This window comes from Odontesthes bonariensis, chromosome 3, assembly GCF_027942865.1.
Source record: "Odontesthes bonariensis isolate fOdoBon6 chromosome 3, fOdoBon6.hap1, whole genome shotgun sequence".
NCBI classification, from domain to species: Eukaryota; Metazoa; Chordata; class Actinopteri; order Atheriniformes; family Atherinopsidae; genus Odontesthes; species Odontesthes bonariensis.
This window is the reverse complement of record NC_134508.1, coordinates 15,445,657-15,470,567: the sequence shown is the minus strand read 5'-3', so window position 1 is coordinate 15,470,567 and position 24,911 is coordinate 15,445,657. Positions and strand designations below refer to the sequence as shown.

The window sequence follows — 24,911 nt, the reverse complement described above, 5'->3', positions numbered from 1 at the left end:
AAGCAAAACAAGCAGCCTCTTCTGTCAAACACCTTTAAAAACCTGTCTGCAACAAAGCCATCTGTATTTGACTCTTGTCACCAGTTTGCATCAGCCAAATAAACCCCAGATTAAATAGCCCATCTGCATGAATGAAAGTGGATGTCTCGTCTGGTATTTTTGTGCACTGTGTTTTGCTGACAGCCAAGAGAAAGTGAATTTTCTGCGTCGAGACATGCAGTGACCCACTCCTGACATCTATCAATGGACTGCACAAGATAAGATTGAAGCAGTTTGACCATTTCTGGACAATCTTTCAAACTTTCCAGTTGTTGATATAATTGGCACCAGAGCAATTCTCCAGCTTCAAGGAAGAGGGAAAGAGAGAGGGGGAGAAAAGAGGCAATAGAGCAACCAAGTACCTAACAGTTGATAAGCAATTGAAGAGTAGGGAGATTGAAGTGTTAGCCTGTAAAGAAAATAACCTTTACAAAAAGGAAGAGAGGCTGTGCAACATCCTCTTCCATTTAGTCTGCTGGTTTTTGGAGGGTGATTGATGGAGCAGCAGAAAACAGAGGCGAGTACTGAGAGTGAGGAAGCACAGCCCGAGCAATCCAAGACACACATACCCGCCTGAATTGGAGGTCTGTCTCTCTCTGTGTGGATGTCCTCAGCTCACTTCTCTGCCTCTCATCCGTTCTCCATTTTTCAAAGCGAGACACTGTAATGTCGGGGTGTTACACTTCTAATACCAGTGGAGCATAAAGAACTCTTTTAAATGGGTAAAAGCACAAATAAAAAAGTTCTACAATTAAAATCTTTCTCAGATATAAGTACATACAAAGTGCACTTAAAGTATCCAAAGCATACGCATACACATTCCACCGAAAAATGTGACTAATATAGTATTAATTATTAGTAAAACATTGGTGTAAGTGGCATTTAGTGGTTGCAGCTAGTCAAGATGAGGGTTACATTTTAATATTACATATACAGTCACATCTGTAAACCAATCGTCTTCCTTTTCTATGGTATAGTAATTCATTTAACATTTTTGCAATCAATTCTTTAAAAATAAATAAGTGACAAATCAGTAGCATTTGTGATGTGTTGAGATATATATGTCTAAACAAAAACTGTTATATTACTGACCCGTAAGGAATAGCTGCACTGCTGATCAGCATTCAGGAAAATGATCATGAGCCCTGGAGACCAGCATGGTTTATTACAATGTCAGAGGAGAAAACACTTTGTTGTGAAGCAGGTGTAATTTATATAAAGATAGAAAACAATCTAATAAATGTCCTGTTAAAGAGGACACAAGGGAAGTGCTTTTTAGTAAAATACCCACCATTAATGACTATTTCTGTTAGTTTCTGTTCTGTTATGCCAATGATTATGGAAAACTTAAACAGCTCAGCTTATTTACCTGCAAAGCTTGAGAAAGACAACAAGATATTTTGTTCAAGAAATCAATTTTTTTTTAAAGGATAATAGTCTAATCAAATGTTACAGCATGTGTGATCACAAAAACAATAGGCTGTCCAATAAGCTCATAAGGGTTGGACACAATGAATCAAATCAAAACATCATCTGAAACAAAACAGTACTCATTAAGGAAGTCACCACAAAGTTTTTCTGCAAAATGTTCCTCTCAAGATGAATGACTGACTTTATCTTTCCAATGAAAATAAGTGCATTGGAGTTTAAAATCTATTTCCTGAACTAAGTATAAGTATGAGGCAGTGGAAAATGGAAAATACTTAAGTAAAAGTACCCATCTACTATAACCGTTACGTAAATCAGCACTTTATAACTTTCTAGCATTATTAAGTTGATCATGTCAAAGAAGATGGGGCATTGCATCTGATAGTGTGTTGATGAAAAGCAATGCTGTTAACAACTCAAAGAGAGATGTCACGTTTATTGGAAGCCTCCCTGGAGAACTGTAAGCTTTGGCTACCAGTGAGAGGTGTATTGTGGATGTGTAAGGGTCCAACAAGATGTGGGGTATAAACATTTCAAGATTTGTGTGTGTGTGTCTGCGCGTAGGTGCGTGTCCTCCAACACTGATGTGTGCTACAATCTTGTAAACAGTCGCCATACCAACCCACCCCCCGGTGCAAGGCCAGAGCGCAGATTAGTCTTGTTGACTCGGCAAGGACATCCCGTTAAGCACAGGCAGTTGGGAACGAACCCTCAGCACACATACACGCACGCACACTCACGCATACGCACTCACATATAACCACATACACACACACATTCAGAGGCAATTGCTCTGAGGCTCATTCATTTCCAAATATATACATCCATTTCCACAAAGCTCAGATTTTATGTAATGTAAGAACAGAAAAAAGCCTCGCATGTCGACACATCTGCTACAGTTTGGTACTAACACACTTTCCACGTCTGTTTAACGATTCTCTTCAAACTCTGACTCAGTGACTTGACTACACAGTCCTGCGCCTGCCTGTATTTCATTAAAGCCCATGCATGACAGATCCATATAAAATTTTTCTACACTTCTCCTCTCTCTTTTTTCATTCTTTTTTTGGTTTTTAACAAATAAGTTTGTCGAGAAATTGGAAGGAAAGAACACTTTCTGGAAATGATAAATGTGGCTGACATGAGGCCCACAGAAGCAGTTACCCTCCCCTCCAAATCTTACATTCTTATAGATGTCATCTGAAGTCAATATAGTCTTTGACTTGTGCATATGAATTGCTGTTACTGATGCGCATTTAATAAAAATGTCAGCTAGTATGCTGTCCTGTGTAAGAGAAGTTCAACCGAAAAGACTAGAACTGAACAGTGACTTGACTTAGAATAAGATGAGGCACACCAACATCTCTATCCATTGTACTGCCTGACATCTGTGAGAGGCAAAATTCATTATCTATAGGATGTAGATTCCTCTGATATTTTGAAAAAAATGTCACATAAGTAAATTGTTGATAACATCACTCTCATACATAAACACTTATTAACCTTCAGCAGAGAGCATCTTTTTATTCACTCAATTTTGGGTGTATTTTCACTGTAGTAGTATTATGTGTTGTAAAATCAGCAGGGGGACATTGTACTTAGCCAGATCCCCGAACCTTTCACTATGAAAGGGGAACAATTTAATGACTTACATTAAAGCACAGCCAGAAATGGAAAAAGGGGTGCTTTGCACAGCCTGTTTCTGACACGACATCATTACAGGCGAGCAGTCCAGATGGTATTAAGTGAGATGCTAGTCCAGAAATAATTAAATAACTACAGTATTTACTCACTGTACTTATAAGAAGTGTAGACTATCATATTAGCTTCTTAAGTGTAGCATTGCAACACAACTGCAAGCAAAAACAGATTGGTGGCTCAGTCTGAATGTTAGTGAAACATTAACTTGTAACAATATCTTTCATCACTAAGTGATTAGGCACATGGTTAAAAAGAAACATGTACCAAAGAAACAGTAGGCTGAACAAGAAGCAGAGAATATGTATTAACTTTGGACAGCTGGCTAAATAATATTAAAACACGTCAGTAACACATTTGCGAAATAGCATCTGTATTTAAAATGCACTTCATGGACACTGCATAGTGGTACAACACTGAATGAGAAATACAAAAAGACTGCATCATTAGTCGGGGAAATTCTACATGGTTTGGCTGTATGTAATTCATTTATAAGCATCTGTCAGTGAATTATTATGAACTTACTGCATGGCTCATATTTTAAACAGAGCTAGGCATCTATGATAATAAAAATAACATAGCTTTTTAACCTTTAAAAGTTAGGTTTGAGTTTACTGGCAGACAGCATATGTTTGTGTGTGTGCATATGTGTATTGTTTCCAGTGTGTAAACTCTCTTTGACTTTTTTGCATTCATATCTGAGGCTAAACAAATATTTTTCTGTCTAAAGGCACCTCTGATCCTCTGATTGTGACCTGCCTCCTTCCCTTTTTAGAAGACAGAAAGCTCTTTGTGGGCATGCTCAACAAGCAACAGTCAGAAGATGATGTGCGCCGCCTTTTTGAGTCCTTCGGCAGCATCGAGGAATGCACCATCCTCAGAGGTCCCGACGGAAACAGCAAAGGTGAGTTTATAGCTGTTTATGACTTTGAGCCAGCAGAGTCTTTCACAGGTTACTGCACAGAAATGATTTGGCCTTTCAAAGTTGGTGACTTTGCAGAGTTCTTCTTAAACTCCTATGTTAAGTTACGTCAAGGCAGGCTTTCACAGTCATCGGAGGAGTCGTTACATAAGAATACGGTTGATTTTGTGAAATCTAACAGAAAATGCAACTGCAAAGCTTTGCCCACAGGGATGAGAGATAGAAACACCCATCACTTTACAGATGCACTCCATTAACCTTGTGAGTCAACTTGCATGGCTCTAATAAAAAGAAAAAACTGAGTAAACCTTCTTATTAACCACTGGGGCTCGTGTCATGCCAGAAAAATATCCTGTTAAAATGTCGTCAGGGTGCTACACAAGTTCACTTCATGAAGTTCATCAGTGAGCTTAGCAGCCAATCAATGAGGCCTGATGATAACTAAGCCTGATGATTACAGTGAGCTTGATCATTCAGATTCTGCCGTGAAGCTCCATTAACAAGGCTTCATCAGCCAGCTTACTCAGCTAAGTGGGCTCAATAATTACTGGGAACTTGATCACTCAAATTCATCAGTGGCACTTGTCAATAGTAAGTGACACCCGAATGCTGTGGCAATTTCAACCCCATCAGACCATTGTTAATGGTGTCAAAGTGGCATGTTTAGTCTGCTTATTGAGTGCCTGATCCAAGTCTCCACATAGTGGAAGGCTGTCATTAAAAACTCTTTATTGCTCTTGAAACTTGTAAAGTTAGCTTTTTTTATATTGTAACAAGAAATGTTTGTCTTTTGCTCTCACTCTTTCTTTGTCCCCTGTCACAATTTCTCTTCTCTTGGCCTCTTTCTCTCTAGGCTGTGCATTTGTAAAGTATTCCTCTCACGCTGAAGCTCAGGCAGCCATCAGTGCACTACACGGCAGCCAGACAATGCCTGTGAGTATCCCATAACTGTGAGAGAGAAAGTGGGTGTGTGAGAGAGGTGAGTCACACGGAGAGATGAGTCAAACAGCGTTTAATTAACTTCTTAAAGTAAAGTTATACTTTAATAATCCCAGTGAGGAAATTTGTCCTTTAGAAATGACCCATCCTAAATTTTTCAGAGCAGTGAGCACCAACTGTAAGCTCTGAGGCCATTGCCTTGGCAGGAAATAAAGAAGAGGATGTGTGTGCAGCATGTGTGTGTGCAGCATGTGTGTGCGCGTGTAGATACAAGCTTATGTCACGTATCTATTGAACCACAGTTATATATACTGCCTTGTGTGTTTGTGTGCGTCTGTATGTGTGGGTGGGTGTACAGGGTGCCTCATCCAGTCTGGTGGTGAAGTTCGCTGACACGGATAAGGAGCGCACCATTCGCCGCATGCAGCAGATGGCTGGTCAGATGGGCATCTTCAACCCTATGGCCCTGCAGTTTGGAGCCTACGGAGCCTACGCTCAGGCAAGACCCACAAAACGTTATTTCATCCACAGTTATTGATGCAATGAGCCATGGAAATTAAATACAGTCCTAAAGCCCAACTCACATATAAGTCTAGAGCAGCAATAGAAGAGAAGTCAAATTTTCAAGTTCATAAGAAAAGAAGAAACTTGGTATGAGGAATAGAGAATCTGTGGGAGTCAGTACCTGGTTTCTGCCTTAATAGCCTCTGTGTCCTGTCTTGATGCTTTACCTCATTTCCCTTTATATCCCAACTCCTTCCTTTGATCTGTTTTTTTTTTTAACCCAGTAACTGTACTCTCTGTCTTGCCTTATTACTCTCAACCCACCTTACAATCCCTTCTCCTACTCCAACTGCAGGTGCAGCAGCAGGCAGCATTGATGGCATCTGTAGGTCAAGGAGGCTACCTCAGTCCTATGGCAGCCTTTGCTGCAGCCCAGATGCAGCACATGGCCACCATCAATGGTCTCCCGGGAGCACCGCTGACCCCCACGTCAGGTAACATCGGTTTATGATCAGAGGTTAAAGGACTATGACGACTTGTGCCATCCACCACAGAGGTGGCATTCAGGAGAGTGTTTACATTTACAAACTTTTCTGAAGCGAAACATAAAAGTTACTTATCTAATGATCCGCAAACAACGCTATGATTTTATTTTTCATAATTTTAAAGAGATATTTGTCACTCCAGTAAGATGCCATCAGGTAGAACCACCCATAGTTGGTTGCAGGACTGTCCCTGGAAGAAAAACAATAAATAAAGCTCCTTTCATACATGCACAGATTTCTATTAATCTGACTGCAACTAAGCACATTGTCATGTGTAACTAACCCCCATGTCTGAATGAAGGTACTAGATGTCTAAACAGTGAACAAAGAGAGGTGGTGATGACTAAGAGCAAGTGCAACCAGATTCTATATCTTTCTCTGAATCTAAAGTTTAGCACGAAAACTCTGCCTATGATTATGTCTCAGCTTGTCCACAGCAATGATTTTTCATTTAGCACAGCTGTTTTTCTCTCTTTCTTTTTTTTTAGATTAGTGAATATCACAGCCACAGCCTATCTGATGAAACAACAATGAATCATGCATATGACAGCTGTCACAAGCAGTTTCACTTGTACACAGAAAATTTCAATATGCGCAGATTTTTACAAAACGGATTATGAATTTCATCAGCCTTCTAAAAAAACATTTTTAAAAAATGTAAAAATTATAATGAAAATCACACATTTTGCATTTCTTACAAAATGTCAGATCGTAGTCTGATGGAAAGGATTTTTTTTTCAACATTATTATTTCATGCCGTCTATATGTAAGGAGGTCAAATTAAATAGAAATAAATCTGATCTAAAAAAAAAGGGCGTCTGTTTTAATTGTAGCACCAATAAAGTAGTAACGTGTAAAAACTATAGACTGATATAGAATGGCCCTTAAAGACCCTACTGAATCATTGCAGTGGTAAAATACCGCAGATAAGCGCAACGTGCAGTAAGTTTAAATTGGCCTATTTTACACATCAATCGTGTCCATTTTTGTTTCTGTGTAGACTGAGAATTTGTGGCTTGTTTGACATTAACACAGCTTTCCCTGTTCTCAAACATAATGTCTGAGAATCAGATCTAATGACTGTTGCGTAACCCGAAGGGCCTTTCTGGGACAAGAAATCAGCCCTGACATTTAGTGTCTTCGCTGGCCCACTGGACCGGCCCCTTTGACATTTTGCAAGAGCAACTAAGTGGCCAGTCGAAGTAAAACTTTTCCGCAAGGTCTTGTTGAAAAATGCAGCAGGATGCTTACTGTCATTTTGTGTTTTCAATACTGCAGGTGGCAGCACTCCCCCAGGCATCAGCGCCCCCACAGTGACCAGCATCCCCTCTCCCATCAGTGTAAATGGTTTCACTGGTATGCCGCCCCCCCAGGCCAACGGGCAGCCACCTGCAGAAGCTGTTTTCACCAACGGGATACACCATTACCCTGGTAGGTCTGGGCATGTAGAAACTCATGCAAAAGGAGTCTCAGAAACAAAAGTACTAATGTAAAGCACTTGATGAATACAGTGTGACTTCATGACAGTGGAGCTAAATAGACACATTTCCATTGTAACAGGAAAGCGTGCATGATGATGGCTTAAATGCGTGAATAGCCTTGAAGCATGTTCAGGGGACTGAGGCCAAACGAATGCAGCTCACAGACAGCGAGCATGTCGGGGAGATGAGTGTCTGGCAAAGGTGTTTATGGGGCTTCTGGAGCCTGAGTATGTGCTTGTGTCATGAGCCATGGCTGGTGCCTCATTGGTTTTGTTTGTGAAAAGGTGGTAGAAAAATATGTCTACTTTTTACACTCTTGTCTCCCCAGTGTTGCAGGAGGTGGTTTTTAGGGAGGACTCAGAGAAAAACGGCTTGGGCGTGGCTCCGCGGAGTTGTTTTGGGGTTCAGGGTGGCTGCTTCCTCTCCTCTCTCTCTGAAGGTAGCGCTCTCCCCCCACCCACCCTCATCCCACTTCTCTTTGGGATCAAAACCGTGAAATTATATGTGATCATCTCAAATTCATTTTTAAACCTTTGACAAAAACTAAAGGAGAAAGTATTGTTTTTGAATGTGTAGTAAAAGGGCTGCATTTGGCAAATAAAATATTTTGAATAACAGATTTATTAACTTTTATACGCAACCATAAATACCTGCAGACCCAACTTGGGGCTGTCGCTTTTACTAAATACAGATTCTCCAATAATGATAATAGAATTAAACTTGCTGTATAGCATTTTTTAGCAATGTCACAAAGAGATTGGCAAAAATGTTAAAAAGCACACACACAAGGCAAGCAATTGCCAGTCATTTTCAAAAAGTTTTCTTTAACTAAAAATCTTTAAGAAAAGATTTACTTACATGTGACGCACTTACGCACAGTGATCCCAGTAGACAGCTGTCAGGAAATTAATTCTTTCGTGTCCATCTCCTGAGTACCTTTTACCTTAGTCCTCTCGTCAAACCGAGAGTGCTCTGACCTGCTGTCTACCCTACCACAGGCAAGACACTGACTATTCATAAGTACTGCACACAATGCCAGTTAAAGAAAAAAGAAATGTCCCTTTTAAGAAGCAACAGATTGAGTGTGTCCAAACTCAGCAAGGTTCACAGCGTGGCGACTCAAAAAGTAAAAGTTTAATCACCGCATGTCCCCAAACTGTGACCTAGGTGCAACCCAATTGCTCTGGGCAAAGATGAATCACAGTTTTAAAAAGGCGTGCTGCAGTATGATTTAACACACTTTTAGTTTTACAGAGGTTTATTCAGCCCTCGCCTCTCCTCCTTTCTTCTGGCTGTTTGTGATTGTTTTTTCAGTGTTGCTGTTCGTCAGTGTGTTCAGTAATTCTTTGGTTTTCAATTGATATTGGGAGTCGTTGGTGTGTACGTAACTATTGACTTGTGTATGTTTTTTTTCTCAGTGGTTTACTTTATTTGCATGTATAATAAGTACGGACGTGAAGTTCTAAAGTGTGGCACGGCATTCACCGTAGATACAAGTGTGTTAGGGTGCAGAAAGAACTCAGATCTTTGACTTGTGAAGTGATAGCAACAGTTGTGTTCTGTGTCGTGTCGTGTGTACTGTGTCTGTTGCACATGTGAAGAGTAAATATAATTCATTGGATTTGAGTGATAGGCACGAGTTTCTAAACTCTTTTTTTCCTTTTCCTGTTGTGAAAGTGACCCGTGTGTTATTTTTTTGTTCTGACTGTGGTCCTTCAAAGTTTTACCTTTCTGCTCTTCTAGAATAAAATGAGCGACTTTTAAAATGCTTTGGGAGGAACATTAAGTTAAAAGGCCTGCACACACTGAAAGCAAAGTGAGTTTCCTCCGCACTGTTTGGCTCTCTAACCTTTCTGCTTTTCTTCTTCTGTCCTTCTCACACTCACTCTCCTCCCTTTCACCCTTGTTATATATTGCTCTCGCCTCTGCCCTCTCCTCCATCTACATTCTCCCTCCATCTCTCTGCCTCACCTCTTTCCCTCCACACACACACACACACACACACACGCACCTCTATCCATCTGTGCTCCCCTCCACTACCTCCTTCTTCCTCATCTCCACTCTGTGTCTCTGTTGAAGCAGCTCAAAGTCCCACTGCAGCTGATCCTCTCCAGCAGGCTTACACAGGAGTCCAGCAGTATGCAGGTCTGTCTGTCACTCTCACTGCAGAACTCATTGGTGTGTCTGCTTATATGCATGGATGTGCGTTTGTGCATCTTACGGAGATGGGGGGGTTACAGAAAGAAAGGCGAGGATAAAGATAAGCGCTCCTTTGTTCACATAAGAATTTTGATCATGTAACATTCAGTGTTTCCGTCTCACTGCATCACTTTATTCTCTGTGTTGTGTTCAGTGTGTGTTTGTGCAACATGTAGACTCTATTGTCTGTTATCTGATCGATTGCTTGCTGTGAGCCTGCATATATCACATTGTTTGTATGTATCTGAGTGTGTGCTGTAGACATGACTGTTATCTGATACGGAGTGTGCGCGTGTGTTTGTGTGTGTCTCAGCAGCCTACCCCGCTGCATACGGTCAGATCAGCCAAGCTTTCCCGCACCCTCCACCCATCATTCCACAGCAGCAACGAGAAGGTAACACCGGTCACACACTGCTGCAAACATTTACTCATATTTAATTCTGTTAGCTGTCTATTTCAAGTTGTTAAATATGTTTCTGGATCAAAGAACCTTATCTAAAATAATTTCCAGGTAGATGAACACAGAGTATAGTTTTAAAAAGATAGGGGAAAAAAGGCTAAATAAGTCTCTTCTTGATGATTATTTTGCCATGTGCTATCCAAACATGAAAGGTGTTTAAGATTAAATGAATCATGAAAGAATAGGAATATAAATGAGTATTTGAAAGTCAAGTGTAAACCTGCTTGTGAACTTAATGACCCCCGAAGCTCAGTGGACTCATGTCTGGGACCTTACTGCCCTCTTGTGGAAAATATAGAAAACAATGGAAATCACTCACGAGCCGTTGCAACACAGATGCAACCTTTTAAGTCTTCAGTTATCATTTCATAAGGAACACATAAGAGTTTTGAAACAGAAACTTACCTTTTTTTATCCATTTTACCAGAAAAAGACAGAAGGTTGTTTCACAAAAGTGACTTTAAAGCATTTTCACAAACACATTTATGGTAGCGTCACTTTTCACAAATGGTAGTTATTGACAGTGACTCTGACAGGGTTTTTGAATGCTAATTCTATAGGTTTTAAAAAGTTACATTTGTTTTGATCAGTGAAGCTGGTCGAAATTCAAAGGAGAGGAAATTATTTTATGTTGAAAACACAAGCTTTTATTTTGCATGTCTAGAGAAAAAGACCTCTGCTCTGTTAGAAATCTGAAGAGCACAAAATATACTATCACAGAAGTCAAAGCAGCAATGAACAGATTGAATGTCTGCTTGAAAAGGAATCAGTTATCACTGCCGTTAACTTTTCTGTCACCTAATCGATTGATGGACCAAGTGCGGTTTGAGCAAATGTTTCTTTAGTGTGTACATTTTCCCTTGAAGTGCAACAAGCTCGGACACAAATGCAAATGCTGATATTTTGTGACATAAACTAAGATTTTTCTCATTTTTGCAGAAAATATTGACGCTGTCACAATGTATACTTTCACTGAAAAACTGAATAATCAAAAGTTGATTTATCCACGTATCTGCAGAACATTTGGAAATTGCTATGATTAAAAATGATGCTATTAGTTCATTTAATTTCCAGCTTTGTTTGTTGTGTGTTTTGGCCTTTTTTGGTAAATGATTTCCTATCAAATATGGAGGTGGAAACAGAGTGTGAAAGCATGGGTACACCTAATGGATAGTGAAACGGCAACAAGATGACCTGTTAAACAAAAGGTCCACAGGGCGCAATATCTGCCATCTGTACAGCCTATCACAACACCTCTTGTTCTGGTGTCATTTATAAGAAGTGCATCATCCTATCATCCTGTATTATTTACGCTGCACTTTAAACATATTCTCCTGTCGTGGTCTCCCTGTTTTTTTTTTTTTTAACCTTACCCCTGTCTTTCCTCTTGTCACTCTGTCTCTCCATTTGTCTCCCCTTCCACTGTCTGTCTCTGTTTCAATGCAGGACCAGAGGGCTGCAACCTGTTCATCTACCACCTCCCTCAGGAGTTTGGGGATGGAGAGCTGATGCAGATGTTCCTGCCTTTCGGTAATGTCATCTCCTCCAAAGTGTTTGTGGATCGGGCGACAAACCAAAGTAAATGCTTTGGTGGGTAAAAATGAACAAGACCAAAAGATTATTGGTTGTTTATTTTGATGATTCTTTTTTTTTTCACTGATCACGTTTTCTTTTTTTCTTGCTTTTTTCTTTTCTTTTTTTTTTTTTTTTTTTACCACAGTCAACAACCCCCTTTCCCTCAAACCTCTCTTTGCTTTTTCCTCTCCGAAATGAAAACGAGAAGATTAGGGAATCATTCTGCAGTTGTGTAAAAGCTGGCTAATACTAATAAAAAAAAAAAACATGAATAATTACTTTCTCCACTTTTCTATCAATCTTTACAGCTGTTTTACTTTGATGTTCAAACTTCTTTTGAGTATTTATTTCCAGTGTCAGTATAGCTGTTTTATTCTCACACTTATATTGCCATGGTGATACAGAAGTACTGTCTCACATTATCACCACGAACAATGCTGCCGATCAAATAAAGCACTAACTTCTGAATGGATGGTGAAGACTAGTTAATGGCGAGTCCATTAGGTGCAAGCAAATTCGCTTCTGTTCAATAATATGACACAACATGAATGTTTTGAGATGCAATCTTTCATTTATGATGAAGTATAGTATATAGTTCAGTAAGCTACTATAAACTGATGTTTGTACACCATTTAAACTTTTACTATTAATACAACTTTTAACTTGTATTGTGGATGTCAATTTGTCTTTAATTATATGTGCAAATTAAATTGTTTCATTTCTCTTTCAGATTTAGAAATCTCATGTAAAGGGCAGCTTTCTAAATTCATCCTCATCTCCATTCCCGCATAACCCCAAAGTGTCCATGCTACCTCATCTAACAACATCTTCCCTGTCTCTCTCTTTTGGCCTATCCCCAGGGTTTGTGAGCTTCGATAACCCCGGTAGTGCCCAAGCCGCCATCCAATCCATGAACGGCTTCCAGATCGGCATGAAAAGACTCAAGGTTCAGCTCAAGAGGCCAAAGGACGCCAACCGCCCCTATTAGCCCCCGCCCCAGCCAGCCGCTGCCATCCTGGCGGCCGGGGCACCAATCGTGCACAGGGAAAGACAGGTCAGGCATCCAGCTCTGATGTGTTTTCCATAAGCTCTCATACATGTCGTAAAACATTGGCAGGCGCCTAATAACAACCTGACCATCTGTAAAATGCTTGTGAGGATTAGTGACATTTGTTAAGTCAGTGTCAGTCACGTTTGTACAACACTCACTGCAGAGTCCTGCTAATTCACTCATGTGTAAGTGAAGTAGACCACGCATCCTAGAATGAAAAAGTGTTTTTGGAAGCAGAAAATCTTTTCATAAAAGCAAGGAATCTCACTAATATCTAATCCTGAAAGCTTACAGTATAATATCAGTTAAAAAAAACATTGAAAGTTGTTACAAACATGCTGCTGTGGGATGGAAATCAATGCATCCTAATGCATCTAATTTTGAAATTTCATTGATTATTCCGTTTTAATGGCTAACAAAAACCAAGTTGTCGAGGTATTTATTTACACGTAGCCTCCTCTATTTGCAGAACATCTTTACAGTATGTGACCATGCATCTTACCCTGTAGGTAAAAGATAATTGGCGTATGGTTCAGTGTGTCGCACAGGAAAGGAAGTGCTTCCAAGGGGGAGGCATTTATTACCCCTCAGGCGGGTAATTGTGCCGTTCCTCTTTGTCTCCCTCCTTCATCTGTGTGATGGAGAGTTTGGGCTGTGTCGTTCATTCACCACTGATGACTTCATTCAAGGGCAACTTATCACCCACTCACAAACTAACTGAACCATACCACACAGTGTCCCATGGCAAATCACCGCAGGCAGAATACTGCAATCTCGTATGAATTTGTCAAGAAATGCGCCACCACCGCTCCTTTTGATATATTGAAACATTTTCAACAGAATGTTGGAAAAATCACAGTTCAAATTACCTTTTCTTTCCCGAAGATTTTCTAGAGTGTTTGCAACAACTTGTTTCTGAACTTGTACTTCACGTTAAATGATTCAACCAGGAAACAAAACCTAACTTTACTTTCATTAATTTATTCATTTCCCATTCCCACTCCCCAGACACTGTCAGGCAAGAGGTGGAGCCGTGATGCTTTGTCACACTCTTGGATTATACAACACAAAAATTATTTTGCTTAAAACATCATTAGATTATTTTTTCAAGTGAGGTTCTTATAAAACTAAGCCCTAAATCAAACTTTTGCATACTACAAAATCTAAAGGAAGTCCTTAACAATGGTTGTTGAGATAATTAGTCGAGGTGATCATGGACGTATACTGTAGATGTGCGTGAAACATTTTTGAAATTTCCTATTTTTTTCTGTGCTTTTCAGGTTTTGTTGGGCTGAATCGTATGTTGACCACTTGCTACCCACCACTGAGTGCAAACCCAACATCTGGACCACTGAGGCTGCTTCAGAAAAAGAGAAGAGAAAAGAGTGAAGGCCGAATCAAGGACGCCTCCTTTTGGATGTACTAAAACTTTAGAACTCAGAGAGCATTTGTACCAGCCTGGTTAGCCCCAGGACTTCTTTTCTCCTGCACACATATACACACCTCTTCCCCCCACAAAAACCCTGCTTGAATGACAGCTACCTTTTTTGGACCACAAAAACTTTTACTTGAAAACTGAGGGAGGAGGAAAAAAAAGTAAAAGATACTATATCAAACCTACTTACAATGACCAACCCACCTGAACTCTTAAGGGAAACCGGATGTCAAAAATCCAGCAAGAGCAAAACTTTTTAAAAACTGAATAGTGGATTGCCGTAGGAGATCTTTCTGTGAGATGGTTTAAGGGTTTGGACAGTTGACTTTTGAAGACCAATTTATAAGACTTGAAACAAGGAGGGACAATTTCTCGGAGTGAGAACTTAAGTAGGGAATGTGATATTTTCAGGACACAAATTGGCTTAGACTTGGGATGGCCATCTTTAGCTCGGAGTGCCTGTCCGTTTCCAGGGGATACCGTTGCCGAGGAGAGCCATAGCAACGGTCTCCAGGGAGTCTTATCTGTCATTCCTTAGTTGTTTTAGGGACCAAAAGACCAAACATTTTTATTGCTGAGGACTTGTAGCTCTAATATACTCGGACCACTGCATCTCTTTTCAGCCAGTGTTAACTGGCTGGAGAGTTGCACTTAAAAGAAGTGTACATTTCAAATATATACAACACATGTATATATACATATATATTGCTGATATGCTTTTTGAATACAGGCAAAACTATTTCCGACGACCAAATGGGGTCTCTCACTTCGCTAGTTTACAATTACTCAAAAATGTTTATTTTTTTCCCTTTTTGTTTTGTCTCGCGAGGGATGGCGAGTGCATGGGAGGGGCTGCTCCGTATCACAGCCTTATCTTTTTTAACTTGACATCCTAACCTCATAAATAGAATTAACATCAGAAACGTTTGAAATATATGAACTTGTTTATATTTGCAGTACATATATATGTATAACGAGCATTCAAGCAAATGTATTCATATATACAGTATATATGGATAATAGATATTAATCACAATTATATGTATTTATATGCACATATTTTATATATGTGTGTCTGTATATAGAACGGCTACTGACTACATTGAGCTGTAATTTTTTTGTAGATTTTAGCTGGAGTTTGAAGCATTGCTCTGCTTGGGTGGAATTGCAAATCTGGCAGCTCCCAAAACTGCAGGCATTCCTATCTCTGATTAACTATATGCTGACACACAATATGTTGCTAAAAGATACATGTGTGAGAAAACACATATGGTGTAAATATTATCTCAAAATGCAAAAAGCCACATCTCAGTAGCAGGCTTTAAGAGAATCAGGCTATACGATCTTAGAGGAAAAGGACAATTATCTTCGACTCTATTCCAAGCATATCGTTTGAGCTTACACACACAAACACAAGTAAACACTTCAAACACACACACACACACGCGCGTGCACACACACACAAAAACTTCTCTTTGAAACTTGAACCAAAATGAATACGTCTCACAACCCTTGCTCTCTTTTGCATTCAGTAAAGTGCATGTAGCGTATGGGCTGTCACCATGTCAAGGTGTGCCTTGTCACCTGCAGAATCTGCCATCCAGCACTGTGCTCTCAGACAACAAAGAAAGAAACAAAGAAACAAAAAAAAAAACACGAACACACACTACTGCAAGCAGCCAATGCGCTATTATGATGTCAAAAAACTCCAGCAAGATCCATATCATTTCTCAGCTGCATAGAGAGCTTCAGTGCATGTCAAATACAGCAAATCGTCCAGTCACTGTTGTTCCATTGTTGTCTTTTGAAAAAAAAAAAAAAAAAAGGCATTTAGAAATAAAGTAGATACATACGACTACACTACAAACAAAAGTGGGCATTAGATTACCTGTTAGCACAGGTGCTGTCTATCAAAGCTGTGTGCAGGGGCACCTGTGACTATGTTCTGCTGGATGGAGTGAAAGAAAAAGAAAAAGGGTAGAGTTCAGGGTTGCAACAGATATAACACAGCTTGACAAGTGACGTGACTGAGCTTACTGAACTGAGCAATATAATTATAGTGAATATGACACTCGTGTAATGTTGATGAATATGTTGCAGAGCTAGCTTCCCACTGGACAGAGAAAGGCGAAAGGGTTTTTGGATCTTCCTATGAAGCAGTTTATGTGTGAATCTCCGCTGGTGATACTTGGCATGAAGCATATACTTTAAAAGATGTTATATGGCCTTATTATACTGTATGTCCCCATACAATTAAACGTAAACTCAAAGCTACGATGAAACTGTAACATGAAGCAATAAGTGTGGAAATCCATTTATCCATTTAAACTGCTGTATCAACGAGGCAGGCTTCACATTGCTTTGGCATACAGTTTCTCATAACATTCTCCAAAAATGGTATGAAGACCTACTATACACCTGCAAAAGGTCAACAGACTAAGATTTATTGGATTCTGCATTCACCACATATTGAGTTGGTGGGGATTACTCAATGAATATTCATATATATAAATATTTATAAGGCTATATGACACTTTTGAAGACAATGCTTCCTGTTGTGTGCAGTTACAAGTTTCCTATAAACCGCTCATTATGCTATTTCCCCAGCGTCTGTGTGTAACCTTTTTAACAGTTTGAATCATTTAACATTTACCTTCCAAATCCAGCAAGGCTTAAAGACCACACTATCCGTCCCAGGATGCCTCCGTTTGTGGGCCACATACTACAAAAACAACCTCCTAAACTTGTGATACAGTGCGAGCCAGATGACCATCGTGATCAACTGCGCCTGTCTCAGAGCAAAACCCTTCCGTGTCCTTCCGAACTGTTTCTATCCAACAGTAACATCAACCTAAATGTCACATGTCTCCTATCCATGATCGCCGCACTGTACGTTCTTTTTGACTGCCCCCTGCTAATCAGAGAGCAGTTAAAAAAAAAAGAAAGAAAAAGTGTACACAGTTTGTGATTTTCTTACGGTTTGTTTGAGCAATTAGTCATGCCTTTTACCCATGTTTTCATGTCAAGGGAAATAAGACGAAGCAGAACAACCGTAGGAACAAGAGTGCCAGGCACCTCAACTTCATTTGCTCCGACTTAAAGCTGCAAGTTTACATGGAAAAAGTCAAAAGAAAAGTGGTTCAAAAACAACAAGAGACAGAGCAGAAGTTTGAGTATAAATATATATATAAATATATAAATATTTACATAAACTGATGAATATACTGTAAATTGTTTCTTTTTTTGCTCTGTTTTCCTCTGTACATAGGTTTGCATATTTTATAGGACTTTTACTTCTATCTACAAGGACTGGATAAAGTACTTTAAATACTTAAAAAAAAAATATATATGAATGAAAACGTGATAATGCTCATTAAAACCAGGTACAAAAAAAAATAAATGAATAAATAAAAAATAGTCGCTAGGATACGGTACAAACTGTAGGACCTGACCAAGGCATTTACCCAGAATACAGTCAGGGAGAGCATTGACCTCAGTTAGAGCTTAGACACTCATTATTTTATAAAACAAAAAATAAACATTCATATATAATCTATTCATTTATTTGTTTAAATATTTATTTTGAAGTCATGTCAAGATGATAAGCATGCTTTCATGGCATTATTTTTCTATGAGTTGGTACGTGACCAAATAGTTTTTATATGACATGCACGGGCTACTGTCGTGGTCCACAGATGACCATTGTTCCTGTCTGCAGGACCAGGCCTTCAGCACTTCTTTGATCATGGAGAAAACCAACAAACAAACAAAAAAAAGCTCCAATTGACCAAGTGATGTCAGAGACAGATTTTAAATCATTTATCTATTTATTTATTTATTTATTTAGTTGCATTTATTTATGGTGTGCTGCTTGATTCAAGATCTGAGCTCTCCTATTGCCACTGATCTGCTTGCTTGTAAGTGCCCGGTTGTATCACTACACCACATCTTAACCGCTGTTACAGTAAGTATTGCAGAATTTTTCTGTCACTGGTAAACTATACACAGCAATGCAGTACAACACTTAAGCCTTATGTATATTGTAATTATAGATTCATACTCCTTCTGTTCTTTACAAAAAAAAAAAAAAACCAACTACGCTTTGTTAAAATTGCTGGGGAAAAAAAATGCCAAATTGGTCTTTCTTCAATTTCGATTGTCATTTGATTCATTCTGAAACCTCCCACTATGACAAGGGGTCATTCCTGCTTAAACATTTCATGTTAAAGCAACTGTTTAGATAAATGTTAAAAAACATGCAGTAAGAGACTGATTTATTGTTGATCGCTGATTCATCGGTGGCATGAAGCAACAGTTTTGGCAATTAAACCCATTTTCCCAATTTTATTTTAAGTGTTCGACAGAGCTCTGATCTTGTTCAACCGATGTGTTTTGCCAAGAACAAAATTCAATCAAGACTGCACTATTTCACAAGAAAAGAAAACCGAGTTCCTATCCATTTTCCTCAGTGCTGTTGTCGGTGTGTTTTTATTTCTAAAGCTCAGTAGTGTTGCTAGAATCCCATTTTACATCATGTGGTTTTCAAAGTATTCTGGAAATGTACTGTATTTCCCAATTTCAGCACAGATGGGGAGTGGGGAAATGAATGTTGCATATTAAGCTTTGCCAGGTTCCTGATGAGCTGAGCTTCTGATTGGGCAGTGCGCTTTAGGCCCCCGCCCCTGTCTCTCCAGACTGCACCATTCTCTGGTCCCCTGGACTCCTCTTTTGTAATTTTAAATGAATGATGCGTCTCAGCTTAGCCCAATAATAAAGCACAGTCTAGAACAAAGTATCCTGAGTGGTGTCATAATTATTGATTAACTTCTCAATATCATGAAGACACAAATAGCCTAATTTCGAAGGTAATATCTGTTATTCAAACAACATCTGACAAAGGCACAGAGCTCCTCAAAATACAGCGGAAGGAGTTGGGTGCAACGTGGAACAACCGGCTCTATTTCCTGGGACTCGCCACGGTTGTATGATTTATGCAGAATACATTTGAGTCAGATTCAGAGGAGACTATTGTGAGTCATGAGATTCAGTTTGCATTTATGTTTTCAAGCTATTGTGAGGCAATTAGCACAGCTGGCGCTCAAGTTTTCCTGAGGTAATGCAAGCTATTAATACAAACAGAACCAGTACTTAATAAATTAGCATTTATTTGTGTGACGAAATGGGGAAAAAAATTAAATTAAATTTCCCATAAAATCAGCACAACGTACAAGATCAAATTTATTCGAATTTCAGAAGGCCAATAGTGAATGAAATAAAAGACGCTTCAAAAGGTAAAATCAGACTGGTGAAAATCAAGCGACTTTGTCTTTTTCCTTATTCCTCCTCCTACTTTGTCAACAAATAAAGAAAATATCTTCCAGTATTCGGCTTTCTTCCAGGTCCTGCCGAGTGCTCTCAGGATAAGGCCCACCAGGAGTAAGCAGGAGTCGGCCCACTGATTTGGGGGCAGCCAAGGTCGACCTGTGTCGTGATGTTTTGGGTCTTCGAGCACCTGGCTTGCACTGCTCGGGGGCAGAGACGGGAGAAAAGATATCCAACAAGTCAACCATAGAAAAGTCCGACCTGAAAAACATTGAAAATTTTTTTTTGTCATTTTTAAATCAATCCACACACGCACACAAGATCTCAGCTCGTTTCAAAGGTTGAATCGGCACCGGCTAAGTTCATTATAAAGAACCCAGTAAAAATCTGTAGAGAGGCAATACGGTAAATGAGCATCCTTGTACTGTAGAGAAATTCACACAAAGGTAGTTACACTAGGTGGCCTCAAAGTTAAGTAGAGATGGTGCGATCCAAGGGGCCAACAGACAAGGCTGAAGGCCATTTGGAAATGAAAACTTGTATTCCAAGTATTAACAAAATATTTCTTGCTGAAGTGTCTACTGAACCCAAACAAGCAGTGTTAACAAGTAGAAACCACCGGGGCGCCCCCACAAAAAAAAAAAAAAAAAAAAAAAAAAAAAAAACAGTTTCTTGCAGGTGTGTGAGAATGAGGGGGAGAGAAGCTGGTGCTTTCTCCCCTAGAATAGAAATGAGGGAGTGTGCTGTGAAATAAATAAACCAAAATGGGGGAGATTAAGCTAATAGAGATTCAATCCCTCAGTCTGGCTGGCTTGATAAATTATTCAGTGTATACACAGTCGAACGACGGCCATTTCAGATACAAAACATGAATTCTTTAAAGCACGCTCGACTGATGTGGCTAACATAATTCTCTGCTCGTTTAAAGCTGCATCGATTTGCATCGCGCGGCTCTGCACACAGCTCTCCCAGGTAAAGGCGATCTTCGGGATGCACTTGTTGATATGCAGCTGGGTGGTCGGCAGACAAGACACACTGGTGGAACTTCCAATCAGGGCACATTTGTGTTCTTCCACACGTACTTATAGACTTTAAAATGTCATGTTTTCAAACTAACTTGAGGCAGCACACAGCATTAGTTTAAAGGATATATTTTGCTTCAGCAACATGAGCTAATGTATGTACATGTTTGTGCACAAGGGACAGAAAGTGAATGAAGGTTAAGTCAACTAAGGGATTAGAACTGATGCAGGGAGGGAAAATAAAAAAATACAGGCTAAAGATCAAATAAGTGAATCTGTCATCTTCATTTCATCTTCTGCCTGTCAACAGCAAAGGCGGAAAAGATGGAGAGAATGAGAGTGATCCGTGTGAGTCAGCTTGTATGAAAGAGAGAGACTGGAAATGAGTGCTGCTTCGTGGATAGAGGAAGGCAGGCTGGGAATGTGGGGGAGGGACTCTGGCCGGTTTGCTTCACTCGAAATGTGAGAATTTGCATTTTTATTTGTTGATTTATTTAACGGACAGGGCTCTCAAACAGCCATCCATCAACAAACGACATGTTGGTAATGAATAATGCATCACTTACCAACGGTCACAATCTATAACAAGGGTGGAGTGGGAGTACAGTTTGGGCAGGAATGGGGGGGCGAGAGGGACGGTTAGTGGGTGGGATGAGAGAGGAGTGGTGGCACAGCGATTGCAGAAGGACTAAAGAGAGAATTGCAAATAGATTTCTGAGGAGTACACAAAGAACTTCATTTTTCCAGTCCAGTTTTCATAAAAGTGTGTTGCTACTAGAGTCCTGGTAAACCTATTTTACTTCTACATGCATAAAGTGAAACTGAATGGACAACAGCGGAAGAAACACAAGTTAAGGCTGAGTTAAGCCTGATTAAAGGCTGAGTTATACTTCTTTTTACTGCCCTTGCCCTTGCCCTTGCCCTTGCCCTTGTGTTAATGGCTCGAGTTTATGCTTCATTTAGCTTTGCCGGCGCTTGCGTGTGCTGCGTGGCGATTCACCGCCAGGACAGTAGGTGGAGCAGCGGGTTTTTTCAATGACAAGCCTACTACGATTAAAGGAAATTCACCGCCAGGACCTCTTCGGCAAGTCTCTCTTCGAGTGGATTCATCATAGACATAATATATATATTATGTCTATGGGATTCATGCTTCTTCTTCTTCTTTGCTTTCTACCTTGGCGTTTGAAAACAGCGGTCTTTTATTAGGGGATGAAACCGGAAGATGAACACGCCGCCGGATGTGATGTAGATAGTGGCTTGTGCTCGCGTCCAGAGTGGCTACTCTATAGCTCTGCTCGCGTCTTGCGTGAAGTTTAGAAAATTGAGGTGACACACGCAAGCACGCAAGGGGGGGCTTGCAACCGCGCAAGGGCTTGCGTTGCATCTTGGACTATAAATCAGGCTTTACTGTGGTTGAAGAAGGCTTCAGACCTTAGGAATTGCAGGTCGTTTGGGAGACATCTAGAGACACTGCATGGCCAACACTGAAGTACTTCCATCTTCTGTGCCAGTCAATACAACATTAAGAACCCATAGGGAATGTAAAAGAAATTAAACTTAAACTATAATTTACCTTGATGCAAAAATCTTTAATAAAAAAAGTATCAGACCAAATGAAACAGAAGGTAAGTGCTGCTCTACTTTCAAATATCTCTTAAATGCTTTGAACTCAGTAAAAAAAAAAAATAATAATTTGAATGCAATAAAAACTGCATCGATATACTGTCTCTATTGTACCTCTGTAAGGCCACAAAACTCCTCCACATATACCAACTGCCATCTTCTTTTCACTCATAACTTTCACTGCTTACTTGGCTCCTCTCTTTCATTAAAGATAGCCGTCTCGCCCCGGTGCCCCTTTTCATTTGCAGTCCAAACAGTAAGATAAAAAACCTATAATGGCCACTGCATACATCCCGCATGACAATTTCCAAACCAATCAATAGCAGGCGGGCAATAGCAGGATAGATGGAGATGAGATGGGCAGGGTGTGCTGGAACTGTCTCATTACTAACTAGCACAGAATTCATGAAAGGATTAAGAAGGTCACCGAATGTTAACCCCAGCTTTGGTTTTGCAGTTTCCACATCAAGAATGAATTGGTTAAGATTCGATGACCATGAGGGACACAGTGTTGCCGAGTGAAAGAGAAGGGAAGAAAATCTTAAAGCAGTGTAGACTTTTCTCAACGAAAGGGAAGCTTTGTTTATCTGATGTTGCTTAACCAATTTATACAGTGTTGTTGTTGGATCTTCGTTATGGTTCAAAGAGTTTCTGTCAAAAGGAAAAAGCACTCAATACAGATTCAATAATGTTCATTCTGTCACGATGCATGATAAAATAACATCTATGGAACTATATATATATTCACTTGTCCTTACTTTTTTCACAAAAAAAAAAAAAAAAAAATCATTGCGGTAATCAAACTGCTCTGACAAGTAATCCGATTACTCCAATACAAGATAAAGCCTCATTCACAGCAAAAGTCTTTTTTTTTTTTTAAACATACAAAAATAAGTCTGAAATAATTTGGTAAACCACTGATTTGATTATTGTTACAGTTGATTAGAAAAATAAATAAAAAAGAAAACCCTCAGTGTTGCAAACAACAACTTTAATAGGCTTCAGAGATGAAAATGGATGGTAATGAGATCTGATACCTTGGGTCCCCTGTTGGAATTAATGGGCATCTGCCAGAGCTCACAGTTAAACTTGGATCATGCACAGCCTTGATTACCAGCTCAGACTAAGTAGTTAAATTTGAGGTGTTCTTGAGAATTATCCTTTAAAACACAAGGGGAGTTGATGTCAGAGCTACTGTATCACTAATCAACTAGAAAAAGAAAAAGATCAAACCTACAGCAAGAATAGAAGTTGGAACTCCAACTTTTCTTTCTTCCCACTTTTCATTTTATCCAACGCTCTCACCCTCAGACACACTTTTAACATCTCCTCCTCTCTCTTGCTTTCTGTGTCTCATTACTGTGGCAGAGAGAGAAGGGAGAGCAGCGTGTGCATGCAAGTCTGTTCAATTACACCTGCTGCAGGATCCCTGCTAGGCCGACTAATGGAACGCAGCATGTGTCCTGACAGGCTGGCCACAGCACTAGCTAGCCCTGTAAAAAGCTTCATTTAGCTCCTCACAGCTCAAAAAGTTCAGACATTAAGAAAAAAAAAAAAAGTCTTCATTTGGCAACTAACACGGTGGCAAAAATGATCAAGAAAGAAGGTGCAACATTCAAAATTCATATTTGTATTCTTTACGTGTCGCAAAATTGGTAATATCCATTTGTAACTAGGGGAAAAACACCTACTACCTTGAGTCATAAACAACTGATAAAATACAGCTAATTATCTCCCCAGTGTTTTTCCACTCCCTCTTTCTTCACCTTGATCTGAATAGACAGCTACAGGTTTCTGATATTTGGTTATTGAACCAAAAAAAGAAAAAGAAATCTAAGAAGCCGCCCAGAGTTCCTTTAGGTTTCTCATAGCTCTTCTTTTCACTTTCTTCATAACAAAAAGGAGACAATTGATGGAATTGTTCCATAATTAATATTACGAGTAGCACCTTTGCTTTTTGCAGCTGTGACAAGACAAAAATTCTGAGAAGGCGGCCAACTGGAAAGTTTTGACCTCACTTCCTTAGTCCCACGGAGCATGTGTGTCACTATGACAACACAGGGGATGACATTACACATATACTGTAGGCTGTGCTTCTGTACGACAGCTCTAAAATAAATCAGACATTAGCGCCACACAAAAGTAGAGGGAAAAAGCTTAAAACAATTTAAAAAAAATAATAAATCACCCATTTGGTTTTTTTTTTGTTGCAGAGCCTCCATGTGAGATGTCACAGTCAGTATACATTTGTATGTGAAAAGTACTGCAAGCTGTGGCAGTTTGTTAGCACGTACAGCCAGTTCTTGTGTTCCTACAGATGCCGAGTCGGGCTGGAGCCAATTAAAACCTGTGTATGCAGAGTCATTTGACGCAGATCTCAATGCCAATTAAACACTCAAGAGCCAGATGTTAGTGAGTGTTAACAGGTTTTTTTTTTTACCAGTGTAAAAAGGACATATTAAACTGTCCTGCAATTACAAAAGTAGTGACAAAAAGGACATATTAAACTGTCCTGCAATTACAAAAGTAGTGACCTGTTACTATATAAATAAGTCTGGAAACAGTATCTTTTAAAATCAAGACTTTTATCGGGACTGAACAATTTCAAACTGGCACAGATGCATGCCTTTTCACTGCCTCATTAAGGTGCTTAAATGTGCAATTTCTA

The 24,911-nt window shown here is 39.6% G+C and overlaps 2 protein-coding genes across 2 annotated transcripts in view; one reads left to right on the top strand and one right to left on the bottom strand.

Moving 5' to 3' along the window:
• celf4 (CUGBP, Elav-like family member 4) overlaps nucleotides 1-14,204 on the top strand; it is an 87,642-nt gene extending 73,438 nt beyond the window's left edge. Inside the window, exons 4-14 of the mRNA XM_075460496.1 lie at nucleotides 3,941-4,069; nucleotides 4,941-5,020; nucleotides 5,385-5,525; nucleotides 5,886-6,024; nucleotides 7,354-7,506; nucleotides 7,885-7,995; nucleotides 9,639-9,701; nucleotides 10,069-10,149; nucleotides 11,662-11,805; nucleotides 12,651-12,844; nucleotides 14,122-14,204. Coding sequence (XP_075316611.1) covers nucleotides 3,941-4,069; nucleotides 4,941-5,020; nucleotides 5,385-5,525; nucleotides 5,886-6,024; nucleotides 7,354-7,506; nucleotides 7,885-7,995; nucleotides 9,639-9,701; nucleotides 10,069-10,149; nucleotides 11,662-11,805; nucleotides 12,651-12,778 — 1,169 coding nt within the window. The 3' untranslated portion in view covers nucleotides 12,779-12,844; nucleotides 14,122-14,204. The remainder of the gene's footprint in view (nucleotides 1-3,940; nucleotides 4,070-4,940; nucleotides 5,021-5,384; nucleotides 5,526-5,885; nucleotides 6,025-7,353; nucleotides 7,507-7,884; nucleotides 7,996-9,638; nucleotides 9,702-10,068; nucleotides 10,150-11,661; nucleotides 11,806-12,650; nucleotides 12,845-14,121) is intronic.
• Nucleotides 14,205-19,424: 5,220 nt separating this feature from the next.
• kiaa1328 (KIAA1328 ortholog) overlaps nucleotides 19,425-24,911 on the bottom strand; it is a 12,676-nt gene continuing 7,189 nt past the window's right edge. The window contains exons 7-8 of the mRNA XM_075459977.1: nucleotides 21,187-21,308; nucleotides 19,425-19,859 (exon numbers count right to left, since the gene is read on the bottom strand). Coding sequence (XP_075316092.1) covers nucleotides 19,631-19,859; nucleotides 21,187-21,308 — 351 coding nt within the window. The 3' untranslated portion in view covers nucleotides 19,425-19,630. The remainder of the gene's footprint in view (nucleotides 19,860-21,186; nucleotides 21,309-24,911) is intronic.